Raw genomic sequence first — 27,435 nt, forward strand, 5'->3', positions numbered from 1 at the left:
CAAGGCACCCTATGGCAGAGTCCAGCCGAAGAGGACACGACCCAGACCAGCCACCCCTTCCCTCCTTGCCACGAGGACTTTCAGGCTCCCTAGACCCTTAGTCACCTTGAGAACAAATTGGAAAAGGTCAAGAACAGTCCTGTCGGAGAACTGAACTTTAATTAGGAAGACAGAGTTTACACCAGAAGTGATCCGGGCAGTCTAAACTCAGGAGTTCAGTTTCTGAGGTCTTTTTCCTATCTTTCCCAGCCAATATTTAGCAAGCAATGGCTTGTAATATTGCATCAATTATACAATGAAAGAGAATGAAGAAGTTGTGATTTGGGGGAAGGTACACCTGAACTGAGTGTGAATAAATTTGATATTTCTTGCTTTGTTTGTTAACTTAATTTTTTATTCCTGAGCATATATGAAACATCCTATTCCTTAATCCACATCACACATTAAGAGGTCTTGGGCCTGGCCATGGTCTTCCTTTGGAGTTTTGATATCTGAAGCCAGAATATTGTCCTCACATATGGCTCGGGTCCCGGCTAGTCAGAGTCAAGGCATGTGTCCTGTCCCTCCCCTGATGAATTCCTAACACAAGACAAGGGCAGGCCCTCGCTCGTGGTTCTGAGGGACCCGGTGGACAAGAATCGAGAAACTGTTCTGTCTTCCACACACTGACCTGCACCCACCCTTCACTTTGTAGAGCCTGTACCCATTTCCACGTCATAGCTCCTGCTGGTCCAGGTAGAGGCGACGGCGTATGTGGGCTACAGTGGCAACATGTCACTTTACTACTTGCCTTGTCTTCCCAGAAGACCACCCGGTACTGAGGGTCACATGTCACTTCTATGAAACAGTAACCACACATCCCGACTGCCTTTTAAGAAAAGGTGGTAGAAAGGAAGGAAAAAGTCCATTTTATGTTTAGGGTTCTGATCTCCACCTGGGGTCCCCTTAGGGACCAGTAAAGTTGGTATCGAGGACACTGGTGGTCACGTAGAGATGCTAGTGCCATCTCTAGAATGCGTAAATAAATGTGAGCATTGATTAAAGCTTTCTAATTAGTTTGCATGAATTAGGAAAAGGTGGAGTGGGTTCACAAAGTCTTTTAACATTTTTTTTCTCTAAGGAGCGGCATTTTATACGTTTCCAGGTCAGTTGGAAAGGTTCCTTTCTGTGTTGCCTTTTTCGCTGAACAGACGCTTTTGCCTGAGCCAGAGCAGAGGTCCCTGAGGGGCCCTGGGACTGCTAGAGAGCATCTGGGGACAGGCAGGGACAGGCTGAGGGCCCTGCAGCTGCGGTGAAGCACCCATTGTTCATTCTCTCACTTTGATCAAGCGTCTACTGAAGATCTGTTGTAAACATGACCTTGTGCAAGGCTCGGAGGACAGAAGATTCAAGGAGACAATGACACTGTGAGGCTGACTCTAAAGCCTCCAGATGCTCTCCTGGAATCACACACAGTGAACAAGGTCAGAGCACAAGAGGGAGGAGTAGTCACTTCTCCTTGGGAGAAGGGAAGACTCTGGAAAGTGTCCTGAAGAAGTGGCGTGGCTTTGGGCTGAGCCGCAGAGCGGTGGAGGTATTTGCTCTGCATTCGATGGGTAGGGAGGGAGTAGGGGAAGGAGCCCTGTGGGACTAGGACTGAAGGCTCGAAGTAATTCTGCCTCTTGGGGGCCAGGAACAGCTGGGCTGGACGCACCAGGGGAGGGTCTCTTCTCCAATGAAAGCCTTATTATTAAAGAACCTTATCTTCCCTGTGGACTTCTGCCTACATTTCATTGGCCAGAATGTGCTCATGTGGGAGGCTGTATATATTTAATGGGGCACATCACTTTGCCAAATGAAAGGTTTGTTCTTGAAGAAGGGTAAGTGAGTATTGGGTACTCACCTTGTCGTATTGACCACTATGAGTTCGATATTTATTTATTTTTAATTTTTATTTTTTCAAAGATTTTATTTATTTATTTATTTTTAGAGGGGAAGGAGAGAGGGAGAGAAACATCAATGCATGGTTGCCCCTCGTGCGTCCCCCTCTGGTAGTTAGCCTGCAAGGAACCGGCCTGCAACCCAGGCATGTGCCCTGACTGGGAATCGAACCGCGATCCTCTGGTTCGCAGGCCCGCGCTCAATCCACTGAGCTACGCCAGCCAGGGCTTGATATTTATTATTACTATTATTAATTATTATGTTCTCTTGGAGAGCTCACTTAACTTCCTCAGGCCTCTTCTCCTCATCTCTAAAATGAGGACAGTAGAGGCGACTTTGAGGAGTTACTTTGGGAATGAAGAGGTGATGAATATAAAGCATTGGAGTAAGTGCTCAGTAAATAGTGGGCGGGGTTCTTGTTTTCCTCCCTTTGGTTCCTCTCGCTTCCTTTCCCTCCTTCTTCAAATACTTGCCTCATTTTCTCCCCCTCTTTAGTTTTAGAGTACCGTATTTTTTGGACTATAGGATGCACTGCCCCCCCCCAAATTTGGGAGGAATAATAGTTGTTAATGCTGCCATTGAATTTTGTTTACATTTACATTGGTGAAATATTATGTTATTTATGTTTTTAAGCATTTTTTTGCTTCAAAATTTTCTATTTTCCTCCTCTAAAACCTAGGTGCGTCTTATAGTCCAAAAATATATGGAAACATCTGGAAAGCTTAGAGATTACATCGTACAATTTCAAAATCAGTTATTTTTCTCTTTATCCTGCCAGCCACTTCATAATTATCTTTGCTCTGTAATTATGTGGTATTTTTTCATGAAAACATCATAATTTGTTTTTAGCCACTAAAGTAAATAAACACATAATTAATGCTCGAACTAAATGTCATTGGAGATATAGATGTTATGTAAAGAACATGGCTGAGGAACTCAATGGAATTAGGCCATTTGAATGAATTCTTAGCGCCGTCCAACGTCCAACGTCCCTTCAAAGGGAAAGAGAATTTAAAGGCCCGCTGAGTTAAGCATTATAATTTGTTGGTTCTCTCTGCTATGGACGGAATGTTAGATTTCATATGCTGAAATCTAACCCCCAAACTGATGGTGTTGAGCAGCGGGGCCTCTGGGAGCTGATTAGGCCATGAGGGTAGAGATCTCATGACTGAGAGATCTCAGTGCCTGTAGACAGAAGACCTCTGAGAGCTCCCTCGCTCGAGCTACTGGCCTACGAACCAGGAACTGTGCTCCCCAAACCAGATGCTGAATCTCCCAGGGTCTTGATCTTGAACTTCCCAGCCTCTGTTATTATGAGGAATAAATTTTTGTTGTTTATAAGCTGCCCAGCTTGCACCATTTTTGTGATAGTAGCCCAAACGGATTAAGAAACCCTCTTTTAGATGAGGAAATAGTCTATTAATGTGGAATTGTGTTTGGTCACTTGTAACTAAAGTCACAGTGATTTAAACAAGGTGGGGGACTGATCGTGTCTCATGTGTAGGCATTCAGTGTTCAAGAGTCAAGGGCAGCCCCCCAAGGAGCAGGTTCCTCCAGGCTTTGTGCTCCACGAGGAGGCTTCACCTGCAGGGCTGGGCCACTTACCCTGATGGCTGCTGTGCCCAAGAATAGACTGCTAGACTGTGGTTTGTGCCCACTTTTATCTCTACCAGGTAACTCCAAACTGCTTGTAAAACGGCACAGCTAGAACACATAACAGTATTGACTATGTGCTAGGCCATCATAAAGCAAATCTCAGCAAATCTCAGAGTCATGGGGCATTAGAATTAGAAGTCAGTATAACGGAAATAACCACACACACTTGGAAATTTTACAACAGATTTTTTAAGAAGAATTGATGAGTCAAGGAAGAGTTCTTTCACATCTAAAATGATTTAGAAAATGACTTAATACTTGTGGTGTGCAGCTAAAGTTGTATCTGATGGAAAAAGGACAGTCTAAATGCATATGTGAGAAGCATTTGACTCAAGGACAGAGAAAGAGAATAAGAAAGTAAACTTAAAGAAAACTGAAGAAAAGAAATAATAAATGCATACAGAAATGAATGAGCTGGGGAAAAAAATGAGCAAAGACAAGCAAGAAAACCAAGAGCTTGCTTTGAAAAGTATGTAAAGTAGATAACTTCTGGCAAGAGTAATAAAAAAATGAGAGAACATGTAAATATATAAACTATAAAGGGAGCTTTAAGTATAAATTTATTACAGATTTTAAAGCTATTACGGGGGTGTCTAACCCACAGCCCATGGGCTGCATGCAGCCCAGGATGGCTGTGAATGCAGCCCAACGCAAAACTGTAAATTTATTTAAAACATTATGAGATTTTTTTGTGATTATGTGTCACAATGTATTTAATGTGTGGCCCATGACAACTCTTCTTCCAGTGTGGTCCAGAGATGCCAAAAGGTTGGACCACCCCTACCTAAGAAAATAGTAGGAATAACATTACGTCCATATCTATAAAACTTTAAAAATAAATGATTTTTCCAGTATAAAAATTTGAACAGTTCATAAAGTATGGTCCTATTTTTTGTTAAGTATATATTTACATGTACATATTCTAAAAACATGCAAATATTGTACAAGTGGTTAATTATGGAATGAGAACTTAGGAATTTTTAGTATTTCCATTAATCAGATTTAAAAATTTCCAACATTGAATGTAGATTCGAAAACCCATGAAGGGAGGAACAGAGGGAAGCACCTACCTGCCTGTCATCCTCCCTGGGGGACCCTCTCTGAGTTTCCGCTCTGGTCCCCCCTGGGAGCTTTCTTGCTTGCTCAGGGGGATCCTTGCTGCCATGATGTGTGGGGACTCCCAACACCATTCTCTGCCTTTCCTTCTCCAGGGAGCCCTCTCCCCAACTTTCAGTCTTTTTCATCCTAGGACACAGGCCCATGCATCTGTTGGCGGGGGGCTTATCCCTTTTCTGGGCCCATCTCCAATCCCTGAAGTCCAGTCTGGGCCCAGCACCTGGCCCCTGCTCCTGGGAGAGGGGGGCTGAGCTCAGGGGCACAGGTCTGCGGGATCTGGTCAAAGGGCTGGGGAGTTTGGAGTCCCACAGACACGGATTCAAATCCTCTGTCTGCCTTTTCTGGGCTCGATGGACTCTGTCACATTTCCTAGCTTCTGTCATCTGTAGTTTGCTGATAATGCCAAAAAAACATGAGGTGACGTTCTCGTAAACCAACCACCACACTCTAGGTGCTCATTAGTGTTTGGCTTTGTAATATTTATTTTTTTCGAACTTAAATGGATCAGTAAACATAAAGGAGAAAAAAGTCCATTTGCAGAAAACATTAAGAAGGACACAAAAATGAATCAACCCTCAATTTACTTGTTTTCCACGTCGTTGGGCAGGAAATTGATATTCCGCGTTCTCGTTGTGTGGGGCACCCCTGGGAGGGGCAGGGAGTGCGTTCCTGGAGCGAGAGGCTCTCTCACCTGACCTGCTGTGTTGTGTCTCCCCACCTTTCCCTGCGCGGACCATTCCCAGTGAGATGAGTCAGAAAACGAGCAAGGAGGGTCCCAGGCTCTCCAAGAACCAGAGGTTTTCCGAGCACTTCAGCATACACTGCTGCCCGCCCTTCACCTTCCTCAACTCCAAACGGGAGATCGTGGACCGGAAATACAGCATTTGCAAGAGCGGCTGCTTCTACCAGAAGAAGGAGGAGGACTGGATCTGCTGCGCCTGCCAGAAGACCAGGTAGGGCTCTGCGCTGCGCCCCTGCGCCCCTGCGCCTGCGCCTTTTCTGCTCTCCTCTGTGATGCTGGCCTGGGGCTCTGCAGGCTGCTCTTCCCCCAGTCCCCGACCGTGGGCTCCTGGTAGGTGCTGCCTCTGGAAGGTGCTGGAGGGAGCCTGCAGGTGGGAGGGGGAGCAGGGCCTGCCTCCCTGTTTCCAGCTCCCGCCAGCCTCCCCGAGGCAGCAGAGGAGAGCCCTGGCTCCCGCCTCCAGCTTCTTTTGGCCCCTCTCAGAACCAGCCGCCGTCCAACGTCCCCTCAGAGGCCCAAGCACCAGCCAGCTGCACCCCCCGCGGTGGTCAGAGCACCGGCCAAGCCACGGTCCCCTCCGAGGTCCCCTCCGAGGTCTGAGCGTCAGCCACGACCCCGCCCAGAGGTCCGACCACCACCAGCCAAGCAGCGCCCCCCTCAGAAGTCCAAGCAGCAGCCGCGCAGCAGCCCCCTCAGAGGGCCAGGCACCAGCCGTGGGGGGTCCCCCATCAAAGCTCCTAGGTTCTGGTAACACCACCTCTTCCCTTTCGTTCCCCCAGCCCTAAGGTTAGTAGCTGCTTCCTGTGTTTACTAATACCCGGGTCACCCCAAGGACCCTCTCTCAGCCTTGCCAAACCTGTTGCCAGCTCCCTGCATTAAACCCCCTCTGTCTGAAATACCTGGTGTGGTTCCTGTTTTCCTTGCACACGCCATTGGCACGGCCTTTGGGTGGCAGCTTCCATGGTTTCCTTGGTCGAGTAGGACCCGGAGTGGTTAATTTATCAGTTCGGAGTGCTGATCACAGTGACAGGTCCGATAAATGAGGATCTCGATTCCTGTGCTCGGGAGAAAGAGGCAACGGCCGCTGTAAGGAATATCTGTGTACATGTAAAAGCAGAGGCTCGGCCCTTTGGTCCTCCCACTTTCCCTGGCGTTAATCTCATTCCTTCACTTACTCAGCCAAGTAACGAACTTGATTCCATACCTACAGAGTGTGGGAAGGAGGAGGGCAGAGGGTCAGCCAGGTGTTTTGTGATTCACTAGGCTCCAACAAGAGAATAACTCGTCACAGCACAGGGTGTAGATGTCCTAATATTGTCACGATGAGTATGTACCTGAGCAGGGTGCTGCTTTGCGGAGGCCTCACAGAGGTGGTTAGGCTTCAGGAATAGAGGGTAAGAGAGGCAGGACTGGGGGTCCCTGTAGAGAGGAAAGGTGAGCCAGAGAGGCATCTGTTCATCTCCACCATTTAAGGAAGGTCGACGGTTTAAAAAAAATTATATACTTATTATTGGTAAATTAAAAAAATACTTTATTTATTTGTTTTTAGAGAAGGGGAAGGGAGGGAGAAAGAGAGGGAGAGACACATCCATGTGTGGTTGCCTCCTGAGCCCCCCCTGCTGGGGACCTGGCCCGAAACCCAGGCATGTGCCCTGACTAGGAATTGAACCCATGACCCTTTGATTTGCAGGCTGGTGCTCAGTCCACTGAACCACACCAGCCAGGGCCACAGCATATCTTGTACCAAACTGAGCTTTGCCCACCAGAAGCCCGGAGGACCCATTTATTTCCGTGTGTGTTTTCGAGCCTATTCATCCAGACCCAGTGCAGAGCACAGGGCCAGGCTCTGGGCAATTGAGGGAAAGGATGCATGTCCCTGGGCCAGCTGCTCAGACGAGTGGCCCAACCCTCGGTGATGCTGCCGTTCCCTCCAGGAACATCCCTGAGCTTGGCTGCCTCCAACCTCAGCCCACATTCAGTGGTCCCACCTGCCTGACCCCTCTCGTCCACTGCCTTGTCTCACTCCAGCAGATGACAAAATCAAAGTCAAGGAAAAATAACTGATTGTTAGAAGGTGAAGATTCTCAGGTGGCTTCAGGTTCTCCATAGCACTTGGTTTTTAGGAGACCGAGATGGCTCCAGTTTTGAGCCTGAAATGGGAACACCCCGGCGTGGTGTTTTCCTGACCACCCACCATCCTGGGCTAGGCATGGCAGCGTGTGACTTCTAGGGTTTAGGGCAAACACGCCAACTGAACGACCACATGCTGGTCACACTGGGAATAGGATACAGACTCTTCACTTGCCTTTGTAACTGCAGAAGGAGATTCCTGTTCGTATGGTGTTTTCAGTTTGTTTGGAATCATCAGCACTGCCAAATGATAATGCAATATAAACCCAAATACTTGACAAGCTAGAATTGACTTCCGAGGCAGGCTGACCCATGAGTAATCGCTGTAACGGGTTGGTTGGTGTGCACCAATAAAACCAGGTGTTGAGTCGGCTCCAACGTTCAGGCTGTTACGCAGAGGTGGCCTGCCTGCTTTTCAGGCACATGGATGCCAACTTATCCCAGATATTTTCTACCATGTGCCTCGTCTTCCTTTTATCTTTCCTGATGCCAAGACACACACTCAGAATTTCCTCCGTCTAGAAAACCGTGGAGCATTCTTTCTTCCGTGCAGGACTGGGCGAACCAGCCCCTCCAGTCCCTTTCCGGAGCCCTCCCTCTATCTCCCCAGGCAACAGACACCTTGTAGTCAGGCCTTCAAAAGAACTTCCTCCTTACATGTTTGTGGAAAAATTGCATCTAAGCATATATTATGCTTAATTTCATCTCAATGGTTATGCTCTGGTCACCTATTTTTGGTCTTATCAGCCCAACAAAATCAGAAATTCCCTGATTGTTTTCCAGGGAACAGCAGAGTTAGGAGAGGGGCCTGAGCACCCTGCTTGCCCATCAGCCTCTTGCCTGACCTGCCTCTCAGGTGGTGTTACTGCTTCTGAGTGTTTGGGTGACTGGACTGTCTCTCGCTGTTTTACAATTTTATTTATTTAATTTAATTTTTATTTATTTATTTTTAAATTTAAATAATTTATTGTTTATGCTATTATAGTTGTCTTACTGTTTTCCCCTTTACCCCCTCCACACAGCAGCCCCCAGTCCCTCAGGCAACACCCCCCCATTGTCCATGTCCATGGGTCATTCATACATGTTATTTGACTAGTCCCTCCCACTTCTTTCCACCAGTTTATTTATTTATTTTAAAGAGAGGGGAAGGTAGAGAGAAAGAGAGGGAGAGAAACATTGATGCATGAGAGAAACACAATGATCAGTTGCCTCTCACATGTGCCCCACCCAGGCATATGTCCCAATTGGGAACTGAACCAGCAAACTTGTGCTTTGTGGGACAATGCCCAACCAACTGAGCCACGCTGGTCAGGGTGGTGACTGAACTCTTGAGTATTGCTCTTCATAAGTCATAGATTCCTTCCCATTTGGGAGCAGGCCTCCCTGCATCACAGTGGTCCTGAGAGCACATGACCTATGCAGAGGCCTGGGTTAGCCAGAGAGGCCTCCAGCCCTGTGGGTGGTGTGTGTTCTCCCAGTCTGACAACTCCTCCCCGGTCACATGTCCTTAACCTAGACCTCATGGGTAACCAGTCTCTCTCCAATAGCCTTCATCCCATTGTCACCCATCCTCCTGGTACCCTCATTTCACAAATCTCTGATTCTGCATCGGGCGGATGACTCACCTGCGCTACTGTACGTTCCCAGCTGCCGAGCCCAGGGATGTTGGGCTGGCTGGGAAGAAACTTCCAGCCTTAAGGGTTGGTGCCACCATCAAGGGATGAGCCTCAGCCCCTGTCCAGACTCACCTGCCCCACCAGCCCTCACACATTTATCAGGATGTACATCTGTGTTAAAATCCTTCACTCTGCCTCCAAGACAGAGCATGGTTTTCTGATTGGGTCAACCATGCCTGTGATATTCCTTCCTTCACTCCTGTCTCCTCCAGGGTCTGGTGTGCACATGTGCGTGTACTATACACTACCCCTTCTCACAAACAAACAAACCCCACGTTTATTAGGTTTATTAAGATACAATTTGCATGCAGTAAAATCCAACCTTTTCAGCAAATACCTCTCTGTACCTAAGCACCACCACAATCAAGATATAGGATATTTTCATCACCTCCCAAGTTTCTCTCATACTTTTTTTTTTTGCAGTCAACCCCCAGGCTCCTGAAAACTGCTGATCTGTTTTCTGTCCCTATAGTTTGTCTTATTCCGAATGTCATGTGAGTGGAATCTTGTGGTGGGGAGCCTTCTGAGTCTGGCTTCTTTCACTTAGCATAATGCATTTTAGAGTAAACCATGTCGATGCACGGATAAGTAGTTCTTCCCTTTTTATTGCCAAGTAGTATTCCTTGGTATGGATGTACCTATCCCTATTTTCCAGTTGCCATTTAAAGAAGATTTAGGCTTTTTCCAGTTTTTGTGATTATGAATAAAACTGCTGTAAACATTCACTTGAGCGTAAGTTTCCTTTTCTCTTGAGTAAATGACTGGAACTGGTGTGACTGGGACATATGGCAGTTGTAGATCTAAATGCATAAGAAAAGGCTAAACTGTTTTCCAAAGTGGTGGTATCATTTTGTACTCTGACCAGCAATGTGCAATGCTCTGCATTCTTGTCATCACTTGGTATTGTCAGCTTTTACGATTTTGCCCGTTCTGATAGGTGTGCAATAACCTCTCACAGTAGTTTTAATTTTGCGTTTTCCTAATGACTGATGATGTTGAGCATCTCTTAATGAGCTTGTATACCATCCATTAAAGACATTTATTGGTAAAGTATGTGTTCAACCTTTTTGCCCATTTAAAAAAGTGGGTTATTATTTTCTTATTATTGTATTTTGAGAGTTTATAAAATTTATTTGAATACAGATATTTATTTTGCACATATTATCTCCCAGCCGTGGCTTGCTCTCTCATTTTCCTAACATGTCTTGTGTTGAATCCGTTTCAAATTTTGACAAAGTCCAACTTATCATTTTTGAAATGGGTTATACTTTTTGTATTGTATGTCAGAATTCTTTGCCTAACCCAAGGTCACAACATTTTTCTCCTTATGTGTTATTCTAGAATTTTAAAATTTAGGTTCTACAATTACATTATTATCCATTTTGAATTACATTTTATAAATGGTATGAAGCATGAGTTGAGGTTCAATATTTTTTCATATACATTTGCAATTGTTCCAGCACCTTTTGTTTTTTTGTGTGTTTTTTTTCTTAAAATAACAAACATTTTATTTTTTTAAATAATTTTTAAAGATTATTTATTTATTTACCTTTAGAAGGGAAGGGGAGAGGGAGAGAAACATCAATGTATGGTTGCCTTTTGTGCGTCCCCTGCTGAGAGTTGGCCTGCAGGGAACCGGCCTGCAACCCAAGCATGTGCCCTGACTGGGAATCGAACCGCGATCCTCAGGTTCGCAGGCCTGTGCTTAATCCACTGAGCTACACCAGCCAGGGCTGGCACCTTTTGTTTAAAAGGTTCTCCACCAAATTACTTTTGCAATTTTGTGCAAATTTATTGACCATAATGTGCAAGTTTGTTTCTGGACTGTCTATTTTGTTCTGTTAATTTATATATTTTTGCCTTTTTAATAACACAACATTTAATTAATGTAGCCTTAAAGTATTAAAATCAATTAGTGTGAAGTCCCCAGCATTGTTCTTTTTTTAAGAAGGTTTTATTTATTTATTTATTTCTAGGGAGAGGGGAAGGGGAGGAGAAAGAGAGGGAGAAAAAGATAGATGGTCTCTCATGCACCAATCATGCACCTGGCCCACAACCCAGGCATGTGACCTGACTGGGAATCGAACTGGCGACCTTTTGGATTGAGGGCCAGTGCTCAGTCCGCTGAACCACACCAGCCAGGGCCCCAGCATTGTTCTTTATATTTGACATTGTTTTTGGCTATTCTAGTTCCTCTATTTTTCCATATAAATTTTAGTGTCAGTGTGTCAATTTCTACATTATCTTTGATAGGATTTGGAATGAGGTCGTGTTGGATTTATAGATCTGTTTGGGGAAGAACCGTAACACTGTTGAATTTATTAACACAGTATATCCCTTCATGCATTTGGTTCCTTTGTTTGTTTTGTCATTTTCATTGCATAGATCTTATAGCTGTTTGTTTGCTTTATATCTCAGTATTCTATAAAAATGCTACTGAAATAGCACACTCTTCATTTTAATTTTAATTGTTCATTGTTAGCATGTAGAAACAACTGATTTTTGTATAGCACTGGTGTATCCTGTGATCTTGCTAAAGATCATGCTCACTTATTCTACCATTTTTGGGGCGATAGACTGGGATTTTCTACATTAACATTCATGTCAACTAAGAATAGGGACAATTTTACTTTTTACTTTTAATCTGTAGGCTTAGGTTTGTATGTGGTTTAAAAAGCAATTTCACTTAGAACATTTGCTTCTTAGAGAAATATTTTAACAAATTAAGTCCTGGACAAACTGGTTTTCTGGATCACTGAAAGGGGTAAGATCCTTAGGTTGGGTTGTGTGGGTTTATACCTACACTTTCTTCAAATTCTTATTTCCAGATGGGGTTCATCTTTCCTTATGGTTCACTGATTGACATGCTCTCTCATTAAACTAATGAATGGGCATGGATGTGTTTTGGATTTTAAAAAATTGAAGAAGTTCTCATCACTACTAGGATTATTATTGTGGTAATTGCCAAGATCACCAGGGACGATGTCACCCTGAGGCTTATCGGTGATTATTATTGAAACTCTAGGAACTGGATTTGCATTCAGGGCCCCACTCTTCTGGAAGGGAACTAGGGCCCTGAAGAGCCATCCCGAGAGGGTCGCCTGTCTGTGGGCTGCAGACCCGTGCTGCTCCCTCTCCCAGCCCCACGTGGGTCTGGTCTGCGCTGTTTGTCTCTTCTGCTCTGCCACGTGCGCAGTCTTCAAAACTCACCCTTCTGAGATGGGCTATGAGAAGATGATGAGCATGTTTTATGCAGGCCTTGATCTTTGCATCATACTGACTTACTTCCCTATTTGAGCGGGTCAGTGGGGATGAGGTGCGGAATATTTCACATAAGCAGGGAACCTCTCTCCTGTGTCCAAAGGACCATCATTATTGTCAGTGGTTCGGAGCTTTGGCATAACTCTTTGACTTAAAAGCCTTCATCCTTCTTGCTGAGCAGATGCGCGCCTCCTCCCCGGACTCACTGGGCATCCCCACTGCATCACTGCAGATGCCTTGTTAGAGTTCACGAGAGTCAGGAGTGGGAACTCTATCTTACACTCCTGTCTCCAGGGCCTGACTCCGGGCTTGGCCGATGTGATTGGCTGAATGAGACCTATAAATACACCTAGTCTGGCCCCGAGGGAAGGGCAAGGACTCTGGCATCAGGTTTGAGTCTGAGCTCTCAGTCCTAGTTACTTATTCTCTCAAAACTGTATTTTTTCCATCTGTAAAATAAGGATGTTATATACCTCATTAGTTATCATTGTAAAGTGATATCCTCTTAGTTTATCCTCTTATCATTCTAAGTAAGTGGATGTTATAGGAACTGTTACTTAATGGGCTCATTGTGCTGTCTAACCCTAACCACCGGCAGATTCTCCCCAACTTAGTTGCTTCCACTTGTTGAAATGGAATTTGGGGGCTGTTGCTGCGCAATGTGGCTGTCCCTAGAGCCATCAATGTGGCTGCCATTGCCCGTGAAGTGACGATTAGTTAACTAGGTGCTCATGTTATCTCAGATGCCACAGTGGCTGATTGCAGTGGTACCTGACACAGGGCAATGCCTGGAACCTGTGGCTTCTGTGCGACTGTTACCCCCCCCCCCGCCCCCGGGGGTTTGTATTCAGCAGGACCTACGTGGGGCTCTGACATGAACAGGCCGTCTCATGTCGGGAGGTCACAGAGGCAATCCAGGACACAATAGGAGTGCACTCCAACCTTCCAGGCTACAGTGCACTCTGCAAATTTCACCGAACTGTTTCTTCATTTATCCTTGATCCTGTCTTAGAAATGTCCACATGGTTAGCTTGGTGTATAGTTTGGGGTATTGGAAAATGCTGTGGTTAACACCTGAATATGAATTTTATTTCTAATTTTTACCCCCTCCGCCAATTATAGGAAAAGCTGTGATTCAGTAAGTTCAGTCCTTAGTATAAAATATGCCACATTTTTAATATATGCATCTTTGGCTTTTTTTCCTTACTTTTTTTAAATCAAGAACTTTGATGATGTCTGAAACTATTTGATAGAACCTTATTTCAAAGATGGCCCCATAAAGTTCTGCTGTACAAATAAACCACAGTTAATATGATACGGAGAACAACCTTGCACGCAATGCTTGTTCGGGGCCACATTTTCCTAAGACCTTTGCAGGGGCGCGGTGTTTATTTTCTTTTCGAATACAGTCTGCTCCCTGTCAGAATGGGAACTTGTCAACACGGTCACAGTTTTATAATGTGGGTGCAAACCTATATGTATTTGTGTGTATATTTGTGTCTTTACATTCATGGGCAGTATGACTAATTAAAAAAAATAAGAATGGAGGTGGTACTTTGATTTCCTTTGTGTTTTCCTGTGTTTAAAAGTTATCTGCAATGATGAAAGAGAAAAGCAATAATTATTGCACGTAAGAATAGATGGACTTTTGAAGAATATGTTTTGGAGGATCAGGTCAGGAAAATATGACATTATTTTGGCCAGATACTACCAGCATTGAGAAGTTAAAGAGAGGGATCCTGAGGACTTCCCAGAAGAAGGATAACCTCAAAGGCAGTTTACACATTCACGGTTACACTGTGAGCGCGTGAAGGGAAAGGCATCACTTACCAGTGTCACGAATGTTTGTGTTTCTCTTTGCAAACCAGATTGAAAAGGAGGCTCAAGCCAACCCCACGGAAGAAGTAACCGAAGAGGAGTTTCAACTGAATGGATGGCCTCAGCTCCAGGACCCGCTGCTTCCTGACCCCTGCGACCTTGGGCGAGCTGTCCGGTTTTGAACATGGTGCAGAGGCAGACGCCCGCTGATGCCCAAGGTCTCCGTGGCACAGGGGCCGCCGGGCAGCCTGCCTGGAGGTGAGAGGGGCATCTCTGTGTTAGGCTCCAGCCGGTGGGTCCCAGCAGTGCCCCTCGGGCTCCAGAACTCAGTGTGTGGCTCTTCTGGAGTCACCTGCAGTCCTTTCTCTCCCTGGTTCTTTGGATCGGGGTGGCTCCACCACCAGCCCGTGTGTTGTCCAAGCTCTCTTCCTTTCTGTCCCTGGCTTTCTGTTGCAGATCCTTGAAATCGTTTAGGTCCTTGACCTTCTTCTTTATAATGAGTTCCCTGTACTAGCCCACAGTCTGAGGCACTCTTGGCTCTGGAGAAGACCCATGTTCTTTTCTGAGTAAAATAATAGGCTGTCACATAAGCCAGAAATGCAAAGATATTCCCAGGGAGGGTCAGCATTGTCTCAGTGCACATGTCAGCTGTAGCCAATGTACTGTGTCAGAGGCTAAGAGAAAATGCACGAGAAAGCGGCCCTCTCCCACTCCCCAAGCCCCTGTCTCCAACCTCACGTGGGGATTTGTGACTGTCTCCTCCTGGTCCCAGCCTGAGTGACAGCAGATACTCTAAGTAAGGCTCTGCTTTTGAGCTTGTCCAGTCCATCTGGATGGTCTCAACTTCAGAATTCATTGCTTTGGGCAGGTTACTGGCCTCATTCGTGATGCCCTACTCCCACCCCCTCTCCTGGGGGTCCTGGAATCAGGGCTGCTGAGATGGGCCCTCCACGAAGTAGGACATGCTGCTTTCCCGCCTCCTCACTCTGCTAAGCGGGCAGGTGGCCCCTGGGCACTGTCACAGGACCAGAAGGTGTGCTCAGAGAGTGGCTATTTCCAGGCCACAGTAGCCAGTGCCTGGGGGAGGATGGAGGCCTGGCCCCTCCATGCTTTCCTCTGCTGGACCCCTTCACATCGCCCTGTGATACAGTAGTGGGATCAGGAGAGAAAGTAAGCAGAGCCTGCCTTGGGGGAGAGGAGGATTAAGCTGGTGGGAGGGGTGAGTTAGGGGAGATTACGCAGCCAAGACTTCTCTCCCTGGGCAGGAGGCCATTCAAGTGTGTGTGCAGGACCAGTCCCCATCATAACGGAGCAGGATTAGGGGTTGGCTTCCCAGCTCTGCTCTCTGTTTTAATCTCACTATAGGAGCCCTGGACTCTTGGGAAAGACTCTGGTCTTGGTATGGGCTCTCCGTCACTGCCATAGAAACTACCCACCCCTCTCCTGTCTATCCTGGTTCCCCCACACCCTTACACAGATACACATGCCTCAGGGAGGGAGTTTGCCCACAGGTTAAGCGGAGGACTCTCAGGTCATCTTGTGGATTGATGTGTGTGTGTTAGCTGTGCATTAGGTTATGAAACTTGGCTTTGGGAGAACAGCTTTGCTTTTTCAGTTTTCTCTGCCACACATAAATACTGGAGAGTCCCTCCAAGTCCCATGTTGGTTCCATGCCCACCGAGAACCCTGACCACTTCAGCTGACCACCAGAAAATATTGAACTCTAATACACTCCCCCCTGGGCTTGTCCTTGACTTAGGATTACTTTATGTGCCGAGCAGTAGCCTTGTAGGAGCCCCTTTTCCTTATTCAGCTTAGAGGCAGGAGCCAGAAGGAGAGGGGTTGGGGTGAATCCATCTCTCTTCAGGCTCCAGCAGGGCCCACTCCAGAAGCTACCCCAGCTTCTACAAGCTCAAGCTTGGCTGGTTTGTTTGTTGTGGTTCAGGGTGAAAGATGCAGGCAATAGCTACTTCCCCTACTCCTTCCCACCTCCCCCAACACTTTCCTGCCTAGGGCTGGAGGGGCTGTGGAGCCATGAGGGTAAAGGGCTCATGGAGTTCTTGCAGGCTTGGCTCACTCTCTTGTGACTCAGGTGCCCTTTCCCTACCCAGCAAGACCACACTTTCTTGCCTTCTTTCCGTCCTCTCCTTCTGTACTTGTAAACAAGATGTTGTCCTATCTACTCGGTGCTTGTGCCCCCCCTTGGGTCTCTGTCTTTGTTCATTCTGCCTGTCACGCTCTGGCCTAAGATCTTTGCATTCATGCCTTCAGCTCATGTATCATCTCAGAGCCACTTCCCTTGGAAGCTCAGAATGGTTTCCATGGTTACGCTCTAGCCCATCACTCTAGTTTGTTTATCTTCACAGCACTTATTACCCTGTGGAACTGTCTTGTTCATTTCTGCTCTTGTTTATTGCTTCGCTTCCCTTCCCCTCCTAATGTGAACTTCAGGATTGCCAACATCTGTTTACTGCTACACCCTCAGTTCCTGGCACTAGTAAGAACTCAATAAATACTTGTTGACTGAAGAGTTGCTTGTTTGTTGTTTTTTAAAAAATAGAAGTAATTTTTCAAAAATTGAGCGACTTTTAGAGAGTCAAACGTGTCTATTTTATTTAGTTACAAGGGATATTTAGTGACTTTGTAGGCCCACCCTCTGCATGGAGCAAATGGAAGGTGAGGAACAGGAATTCGTGAAGGTGGATGCAACCCCTTGAACTCAGGTTGACCATGAAGGGAAGTAGGATAGGGCAAGAGCTGGAGTTTTCTGTGAACTCAGGAGACACTTGAGAGTGGTGAATGCTACTGGGAAGAAGGCAGCAGAGAAGGTGTGTAGAGAATGAGGAAGAGCCCTGGTTGGTATAGCTCAGTGGGTTGAGTGTGGGCCTGTGAACCAAAGGGTCACTGGTTCAGTTCCCAGTCAGGGCACATATCGGGGTTGCAGGCTAGGTCCACAGTACAGGGTGTGTGAGAGGCAGCCACACATTGATTTTTCCCTCTCTTTCTCCCTCCCTTCCTCTCTATCTAAAAAGAAATATATAAAATCTTTAATAAAAAAAGAATGAGGGGGAGATTAATTGATGGATTCAAGAACTGAGGATGTGGAAGGGGGCGTTCAGGGAACAGATGAGGGGATTTGGCATGGATTAGAGGCGTTGCTTTTCATTGGGGAGAAAAGGGAAGAAGAAAAGGAGTGTACACTCTGGTGGGTTTGCAGGGTCAGTGGCAGGAGCTTGAGTCCATCCCTACCTGGGGCTTTGATTTTCTCTTGACGTAGGAGGTGAGCGGCCAGTTCACAATGAGGGCTGCTAGTGTTGGGGTCAGAGATGAGAACAGTGGAGAGGAGTATAGGGAAATCACTTCATCCCAGGTCTTTGAAATCTACTCAAAAAAACTTCCTCCAGATCAATGTAATTCATTAGCTAATTAATTAATTTACAGTTTGAGGCGGTATTTTGCCACTAAGTCCTTGTCTACAACTTTATATTTAGACGTAAATTTCAGATTGAACTTGGGACACATATGGTCTCTGATGGAAGACGAAAGAGAGTTGGAGAAAGAAAGGCAGAATTTAATCTCCCCAAGGAATGAAGAATCAATCACAAGGCAGCTTTCACTATGGGAAGCTGTGAAATTTCTGACAGCTCACTGTGAGGGGGGGCTGTGCTGAGAGAGCATTTTGCAGAATGTCATCTGAGCTGCGGTTCTAACGTTAGAGAAATGTGCAAACTCACTCCTGGAAGGTCCTAGAAGGGCTTCCTGCCTGACTCCATTGCACATGTCTCAGTCCCATTAATAACACCACTAGATGATACTACTTCTGCTTGAACAAAATGAAGTGTTCTTGATGGGCCAAGATGATTCTGTCAACCCAACAGTAGGGTGCAGAGTTGTGATTTGGAGAAATTTTTCATACTCACTCTTATTTGTACAACAGCTACACACCTGTGGGGATGCTGGGGAAGGAGAGTGATAAAAATAGCTTCTTTTTTATTGAGCATGGACTACGCGTCCATCCTATACCACAGACTGTTTCACATTTATAAATGGGAGAGGTTGGTCATGGCCCCCATGGCCATTGAAACCATGACCTTGACCTTGCTGCCATAATGTTGCAATCCAGAAGTTTCCAATCAGAACTGGTGGAGCTCTGGAATACTTGGGGATGCCACCTTATGATAGGAGAGGGAGGTGAAGCCAACAGGCCCCTGCCCACAATTTCACATCATCTAAGGCAGTTTTTAGGGTCTATGTTAATCTCTAGTTTTATAGAGATCATCGGTTCCATTGGGGAAAGAGAATCTGACAGTCTGCACCTTCATGACTGAAAGCAAATACTGATAGAATGTTAGTGATCTTCTAAGTGACTTATTGCATTGAAGAGTGTACTATTTGGCATTGTATCACATATTTGGGTTTAGTTGATTGGTAATAGTTTAGTGATTACTTATTTCCTCTTAGGAAACAATTCGCCTACCACAAAGTGACTGTTCTGATTTTCAATTCACTGTCTAGGTTTATTCAAAGTATGGCTGAGCAAAAGACCACAGATTAACAAACATTCCTGGTAATTACATTTATACTTTTACTTATAAACAAATTTACATGAAAGTATATTACACTCACATGGTACTAAAAATCCATTCCTGTTGCGGATGCTACATTAACTATATAAACTACACTGATAAGGCATAAACTAGGTTTGAGGAGAGTGGAGAAAAATGCAAGACCACAGCTAAAGTGGGAGCCTTCATAGCAAATAAAATATCTAGCAGATTTGAATCATTTGGCTCAAAAAAAGATCTCCTAACAAGTAAAACTAAGTTCTAAAAATGTGTTAAATCTGATGACCAAAGCCACATTCACATTGGAAGTACATGAACTGTCCCAACAGTTTCCTTAGAACCCGGGGCTGGGAGCCTGTGGGACCCAAGGATGGCACCTCCGGAGGCTGGAGGCCTTCTCTCTAGACCCGGAAGATGGACGTATTCTGTAGAAAGAAAGAAAATCTCAACTAATCCAGGAGAAAGGTACTCTCCTACGGGAAGAGGGTCTAAGTTTCTAAAGTTTTCTTTGTAGGGGGGATGTAAGTTCACCAGGAAGGAGAGGTGGGCTAGAGCGTCTGGGCCCATGCTTCAGAAGTGACTGATGGCAATAGGGGTCCTGTCTGTGCTGAGTTCATGACAGGTGTTCCTGACAAAGAGGAAGTTGTTGGCATCGGGATTAGCCAAACCAGCCCTTGCTGCAGAAAGGGCAAGCAAGCTCTTGGGGCCACTAAAAAAAATCCTCACCTGAGGATATGCTTGTTGATTGCCCTTGGGAAAGGGAGAGAGACATTAATGTAACAGAGAAACATCAATCGGTTGTATCCCGTATGCCCCTGACTGGGTACCGAAACCATAACCTAGGTGTGTGTCCTGATCGGGAATCCAGTCTGCAACCTTTTGGTGGACCAGGATGACAGTCCAACTAACTGAGACACCTGGCCAGGGCTGGGCCACTCTATTAATGAAGCCACATGGGGGCCAGTATTAGAGGCAGATAATTTTATCAGATTGAAGAAGTCCCTTGGCCCAGTTGGTGGTCTATGAACAGCTCTATGTTAACCTCCAGGCAGATTTATTTGATTAGTAATAAAATGGAGCTATCCCTCTTGTGTCCTCCATCAAGGAGGGTTGGGTAGTCTGTCATCCAAGGGTAGGGGACCCAAAAGACATTCTGACAACTTTTCCGCAATTAAATCAAGTTTGCACGCAGCTTAGAGGGTAAGGTTTTTCCTGATACCTCATATGTCTCTGTACCTATGTGCAAGCCCACCGACAACTCACTCACTTCTAGGCATGCCTCTTCCATAGCAAAAAGGTGATAGGTACGGTACCCAGCACGCACCAGGAGTATTCCACGGGAGCCAGTCTGGTTTCCAGGACCTCTTGCTGATGGGAGTTATTTAGTACATTTCTCCGGATTTGGTTCTGGTTTTGAAATCTCTGAAATACAATACTCTTCAAGCTTGCTACCTGCAATTTCTGTCTTAGGTAGGCTGCGTCTCTCTTCTGTACAGGAAGAAATCCTGATACATCAAAAAGATGAAGCATGGCGTCTGGGGATTTCTTTTTTCAGCACAGGGATGCAACAGAGTTTTACATAATCTGTTTCCACTATAATTCACCCCCCAATTTCTTAAATTCTCTGTGAACAGCGCCTTCTGCAGACAACAGCTCTTGTTCTTTCTCTTCTGTCCTGTAAGCTTTCTGAGTCTGGCCCTTTAACAGTCTTAGTTTTCAACTGATGGAGATCATTAAGGATCTTTACTGCCAGCTGCAAGATTTTACATTTATTTTCAACCAAAGCTTTGGCTGCAAACAGTAAAAAAAAGAATCATTCCCCAACTCCTCCCCTCTTCCCCCAGCTGACGTCTTGCTGACACCTCATTATCCGGCTTGGAATGTAAATGATGTCTATTATCTTTAACTCTTGGTAATGTGGGTTTTGGTACCATCTGACTTCTCTGACTTTTCATCTTCTTACTATGGTGATCTGCCAACTATTTTTAAAACAATCCTGTCCATTTTCCCCCTAAGATTTTTCTCCTCTAATGCAAAAATCAAGATCAAGTGGCTTCAGCTGTATAACATACTTACTCAGAATGTCAACTCCATTATTTTTCTAAGCCACATCTTCTGAGCCTTGAGATCTTCTCTGATTTGCTCACCGATCTCAGTAGGAAGTGCTGGGAGGACAGGAAGAGCCAGGGGCAGAAGGGACCATAGTTTTCTCTTCACTCTAGCTCCTGGGTGCCCTCCAGCTGCCCCTGGGTGCCCTCCAGCTGCCACCCTTCTTTCCACCCTGGTCTTCCATCTCTTTCCCTTACTCATCTGTATTTATATAGTTTAAATCTACAAAAGATCTTGGCTTTCAGATTTCTGGTACAGCTACTATTAATCTTTCTTCACTTTCATTGCTCTGGGCTTCACACCATCTTCACTACCTTCTCCAGATCCTATCCCCAGGTGCTAACAGATTCTGCTCAAACCAGCATCATTTTGACTCATGCAGAACCCACTGACAGGGGACTAAGAATGGCCCTCGATAGGGCTGCTGACCCACAGCCAGATGCATTCTGACTCCAGCTCTCTCCAATCCTGGTTTTCTTCACTTCCCCAAATGGCCTGGTGCCACGATACCCTTGTGACTTGCAGATATGTTCACCTGCCTTAGGATGGTTGTATCATCGCTGAATCTACCCCCTTAACTTTCTTTCACCTACAGTTTTAATTTGCTATTACTTGCGTTGTCTCAGATCTCCAAAAGTCATTAGTCAAATACTTGAATCTAGGTTCTCATGTGATACGTTCCCTGTTTTTCTGGTGTAAGCTTCCCTTTGGAGAGCTCCTGGGGTCCGAATGATAGAAAAGCTGGAGTCCAAAGGAAGAGCTGGGAGCCTTGCTCCCGTCCACACTGCTCTACCCCAGCTCCCCAGACACCCTGCCACCCTCCTCCTTCCGCATTTGGCCTTTGCCCTTTCTGTTCTCTGCCCAAAACATGTTGCCCTGGCTGGTGTAGCTTAATGGATTGAGTGAGAGCCTGTGAACCAGAGGATTGAGGTTAGATTCCCAGTCAGGGCATATGCCTGGGTTGCAGGCCAGTTCCCAGCAGGGGACACATGAGAGGCAACCATACATTGATATTTCTCTCCCTCTCTCCTTCCCTTCTCCTCTAAAGATAAATAAATAAAATCTTTAAAAAAAACCCCCACACATCCCCACCCTTTGTCTGGCAGGCTCCTTCTCAGCTCGGCCGGAAACCACTGCTTGGGGTCCCCTCCCTGACCACACCAATGTTTTTCTTTCTTCCATGAAAAGCTTCCTCTCTGGACTCTCAGATGCAGGGGGCCAATACAAATAAAATGTATATTAAAATCATGCACATGGAGGGGCTGAGTGTCTAGGGCTCTTGGTTTATGTGCCTTCATGTGCCAATTCTGTGACCGGAGGGCACAGATTTCTAGGACTTGGCCAGCCTCAGATACCTACCTATCCCTTTGGTCAAGGGACAGTATCTATTTCTAAAGAAGGTGGGGGAGGCCAGTGGAGAATTCACAGATAAAAGCACTGGGAGAATAATACAGAATTCTAGCTTGACAGGTTCTTTCCTCCCCACAGCATTTTGAAGGTACCACCCTATCATCTTCCGTCCTCTGTAATTGTCAATGAGAAATCTGCCGTCATTCTTCTTGCCTTCCGTTGTAAGTAAATTGTATTTTCCCTTTGGTTATTCAAAAATTATTCTCCTTTGGCTTTGGTATTCTCAAGTTTCAATATGATGACACTAAACATGGGCTTATTTTTATTTATTTTTCTTAGGACTCAAGTTTCTTCAAAATGAAGATACATGTCTTTCTTCAGGGATATGCAAAAAAGATATTGTACCACCATCATAATGGCAAAAACTAAAAATTATCTAGTGTTGGCAAGGATGTGGGGAAAATTCTCATAAACTCCTAATGAGAATTTGTAAACTATTACAACACCTTTGGGGTGAAGTCTGGGGATACTAGCAAAGCAGCATGTTATGTAGACTGTGATCAAACACTTATGATTTTCGGCACCCATCCTAGAGAACACTTGTATGCATAGAAAAAGGAGACACCTATAAATCTGGTTAGTGAAGCCATTGGAAAAGAAAGAGGAAGAGAGAGACACAGAAAGAAATTAATCAAAATATCCACCAATAAGAGAAAGAATGAATCAGTAACAGTATATTCATAAATAAAATTCTAAACAGCAGCTAAAACAAGTGAATCATATATACCTATACCAGGTAAATGAACTTGGAAAACAAAATTAAAAAACCAAATGGCAGATGGCAAATGCAATATGGTGCTGCATGCAAAAATTCGAACAACCTGCAATACTGTCATCGCCAAATAAACAGAAACAATAAGATCTCACACTTTCTCTCTGATGCAACAGAGTTCTTAAAATGATAACAAAACAAAAGGCTGTCCAAGAAATATCAGTCCTTGTGGAAATCAAAAAGATTTGAAATAATTCTTGGTTTGAAGAAATAATAGAAATTAAAAGCTATCTAGACATGGTCAACAACATTAGCCCAACACAAATGTTTTTGGAGAGATAATGGGTGATGAATCAGCCTTGGGTCTCTCCAAGGTTACAAGTCTCAGAAAACAAACACATCTGGTCTGAGTCACTTTTGGGTGTGGCTCGTATTGTGACTCCTGCAGGTTTCTGACATGGGGAAAAGGGGGGAAAATTAGAATACCCCCCAACCTTTCTTTAGGAATAGGTAGGAAAACACAGAAGATAATAGAATGTTGTAGAATGTTGAGGGATGTTAGGTAGAGGGAAACTCAGAGTAAAGGGGGCGTTCAGAGCAGGCCTGTGCTGGGAGCCTGGGTGGCCAGGCAGAGGCAGGTGCCTGAAGCCCTACCGAGGCAAGGCTCTGTGTCCTTGAGCGAGCACAGCCAGACCCAGCCAAGTTTAAGTGGCAAGTAAGAATATGAAGCCAATGCCAGAGGAAGAAGTCTCATTCGAGGTGTGTGGCTGGGGTGAGAAGAAATGCCGGAGAGTAGGGAGGAAGTTACTAGACTGGTATGAGATACAGTTCAGAACACCAACGCCTGCCCCCCGCCCCCCCCGAAAGAGGAATCAGGCCGAGTACTGTCCCACGCAGCTGGAGGGCGAGGCCTGAGTGTCTTGGCTTCCTCATTTGGGGATGTCGTCACTGTGGCTGTGGCAATAAAAAGACAGGGGAATTCAGATCCACAGCCTCCAGGCAGAAATGTTTCCCCTGCCTCAATTCAGGTGCTAAATGAACAACAAAGTGAGAACCTCTATGATGAACAATTTCCATCGATGAGTTATCTGAGGCCATGACATTCCCGGGAATGACACCAGGGGCGCCATGACAGACTCCTAGAAAGCAGCAATTAGTGGGCCAGCCCCCCTCGGACCCAGTACGGAAACTGAATATATCTTCAGTTCACGTCAGATTTGGGCAGAGCCAGACCTCACGCTCAGAGCTTGCTGGGCTCTGTCCTGCATATCATCCAGAGACACACAGTTATGACCGAGGGTGCAAAACTGGGGAGGAGAGAGCATAGGATGTATTAATTCACGTAAAAAAACGGGATGTCAGCACAGAACTGTTAATAACTGGAAATTACTGAATTCTCTATGTTTGCCTGCTGTGGAAATAAAACCCTCTGGAAACTGGTAAATAACTAAATGTAATGTGCCTCAGATATTATAACTAAAGTGTATTATAATCTAACTGTGTTCTTTTGTCTTTTAAGGGTTGGTTCTGGGGAGTGTTATGCAGTGAATGTTGCAGAAATTATATAAAGCTGCAAAAGCTATTCTATGTAAACTTCTTGAGTGGGAATTTTCAACCATGGTGTTTGTCAGATGACTCTGATAATTCTGGATGTTAATTGACTTTATGTTCTGACATTTTGACTGGTTCTAGGAAAACCGAGGTATATGCCCAGAGTTGTTTTAAATGCTTAACAGTCAGCTCTCTGGGTGCAAAGTCCTGATTTCTAGTGTTGGCCAATTTCCATGGTGTAAATACTCCCACTTTGGTGACTGCAAGCTACGAACATGACATCACTGAGTGCAGACCTGGGGAGAGAGGGCCGCAGTCCACTCTTCTGAGTTGGTAAAGGCCACTGTATGTGCCCATGGGCCTCTGTGAAATTACAGTTTTCTACTAAAAGTTCGGTTCTATCAAAACACAAAGGCACCAGTGAAAGAAAAAAGTATGAAAGGGAAATAAAATAAATTCAAACTAGGGAGTTCAAATGTAGAAAACGGGCAGCTTTTTTTGGGAAACTTTAAGTGATATTTGTCTACAAGATACATTTCATTCTCTGTTTTACTCCACAAACATGCCGAGTGGACTGAGCTCTTAGTTTTTTCGGGGCCTCTCCCCCCCACCAACTCCACCCAGAAAAGCGTTGAGGCTTCTTTCTTGTCAGATGCTGGTGCCGACTGAGGCAATGCCAACCAGAGAATCAATGGGACATGCACACTGTGAAGCCGGTTTCAGGGTGGCTGACGCAAGGGTCAAGGGGGAAAAAAAGATGTCGGGCCTTCTGAGTATTGGGGAGGCAGCGATGAAATGTAGAACCGCAGTTTGGCATAGGAATATAAAGCTTTTAACATCAACATTAATGAAAACAAGAAAAAGTAGTTGTTCGAAAACTAGAAAAAAATGGATTCACTAACCATTCCATCAGAGTAAGTCAAGAAGAAGTCCTTAAAACAGAGGCAAACTGGAAATCACGAGAAGGACCCACGGACGTTTTTTGAAGGGGATATCTGTTCTGCCCCTCTGTGATTTGTACTATTAGAGATTTTGTGCCGTCTGCCAAGTTCCAGTCAAAATGCGGAAGAGCTTATGTGTAGAACCAGCACCTGTGGCTTCTAAAACTGTTCTCCTAGGGAAGGAGCCTGGCCCCTTGGAGCACAGTTGGTTCCCTCTTTCTGGGCAGAGAGAAAGCTCAGGATCAGTTTGTGAATTCCAGATGCCGAAAGGAAACGCCGTTGCAGTAGGGTATCAGAGCCCCATGAAGCCACAGTGATGGAAAAGAGAAGATAAAACAGAATTGCCTGCAAAACACACCTGATTTCTGAAACTGTTTACTGAAAAGACTGCGGATTGAATTAACACAAGTCACATGAGGCCCACGCTTAAATTTTCAGAACCTATAGTTTGAAAATGCAGGTGCTGTTATTTCCTATGAGGGGGTGGATCTGCAGCAGGGCGCTGTCGGAAGGGGTATCACAGGACATTATTGATACTCCACAGATCCCCGGGAGGTGGTTTATTGGAGAGAAAAGGATGCTAGCAGATGAGAGAGAGCCAGGGGTTTTGGTGATGCCGCGGTGACCCTTACCAGCTGCTTTTCTTATCTTCCCAGAGGTAAATTGTTGTCTTTCTGTAGTGTTGCCAGTAGCCATTAGGGGGAGCCCTTGTTGCAGCTAAGAAACAAAATTACTGTATTTTCAGGAATTGATAACATGAACTCGGACCTCCAAGTTTCTATGTTTTAATGGAGACACAGAGAATATGTATTTACAGAATCATAGCTAGAGAGCAGGTTGACAGCTCTGGGAGGGGGCCGGGGGTTGGGGAGCTGGAGGGATGGAGCAGAAAAGAGAAAGAACTCATGGACACGGATGGACAACAGGGTGGTGATTGGGGGGAGGTGGGAGGTGGAAGAGGGTATGGGGAGATATATGGTAATGGAAAAACTACAAAGAAAAAGGAAAAAAACTAAAGTGAAACACAGTAAGTCTCCTTAACATCAGCATTAGGTGCATCTGAACTTGCTTCACGGGCTGTCAGAGCCAAGACGCACAGAAACGAAGCCCGGGCACCGGAAAGGCGCTGGGTTTGAGGTCCAGCCGCGTCCTGACGCAGCTGTGGGATCCGCGGCTTCCCGTCTCTCCTGGCCTCGCTCCTCTTCTCAACAATGAAGAAGATGACAGACGAGTGTTTATCACACACTGGTGTCTGTGGGTGGGAGACTTCTAGACCAATTCAAATGTTTTTCTTTCTTCCAAAGACAACCTTCCTGAAAATGTTACATTCTCAGAAGCCGATGGTCTTAAAAGGACTACTTTAACCATATTCTTGGTCATGTGGGTGAGCCACTCACACTCAAAATCGGCTTCTGCCACGCAGTTTCAGAGCTTCGTGAACAGCGATGTGGGTACTGAGTGATCCCGGCCTGAAGTGACAGCGCTGAACTTTGCATGTGAGGCTGAGCCTCTCTGGATGACTTTAGGGTGGGGGTGCCAAAATGACAACAGTTGACTTCTAATTACCATTGTACTCACATTGTGTTAAAGGCCCATTTTCTCCTCAGCAGAGGGAGTATGCACTTGAAAACATTGACTGTCACAGGAGAAGGCTTTGGAGTCATAAGTCATTTTGCAAATTGAGATTCTGGTTTGGCATCCTAAAAATTGCTGCAAAACAGGAAGGCACTTACTACTTCCATTTCAATTCCTTTCACTTCTCAGGCTAACGAGGAGAGAACAGAACGATATTACATAACCAAACACAGCCACGCAAGTGGCAGCTGTGTGA

The 27,435-nt window shown here is 45.5% G+C and overlaps 1 protein-coding gene across 4 annotated transcripts in view; it reads left to right on the top strand.

The window, feature by feature from the left end:
* The window catches only part of MOBP (myelin associated oligodendrocyte basic protein), a 40,923-nt gene extending 17,340 nt beyond the window's left edge, over positions 1-23,583 (top strand). The window contains exons 1-6 of one of the 4 annotated variants that reach the window (XR_005064212.1): positions 1,456-1,573; positions 5,436-5,645; positions 5,915-6,217; positions 14,367-14,574; positions 22,479-22,561; positions 22,680-23,583. Coding sequence is in view for 1 of the 4 variants with exons in the window: in XM_037030602.1 (XP_036886497.1) it covers positions 5,440-5,645; positions 5,915-6,182 (474 nt within the window). In the remaining 3 variants the exon portion in view is untranslated. Of the gene's footprint in view, positions 1-1,455; positions 1,574-5,435; positions 5,646-5,914; positions 6,218-14,366; positions 16,814-22,478; positions 22,562-22,679 lie in introns of those variants that run through there. The other 3 variants (XR_005064211.1, XR_005064213.1, XM_037030602.1) reach the window with 3 other exon arrangements.
* Positions 23,584-27,435: the final 3,852 nt, after the last annotated feature.

This window comes from Sturnira hondurensis, unplaced genomic scaffold (assembly GCF_014824575.4).
Source record: "Sturnira hondurensis isolate 20B ecotype Veracruz unplaced genomic scaffold, ASM1482457v3 Scaffold0020787, whole genome shotgun sequence".
Lineage (NCBI taxonomy): Eukaryota > Metazoa > Chordata > Mammalia > Chiroptera > Phyllostomidae > Sturnira > Sturnira hondurensis.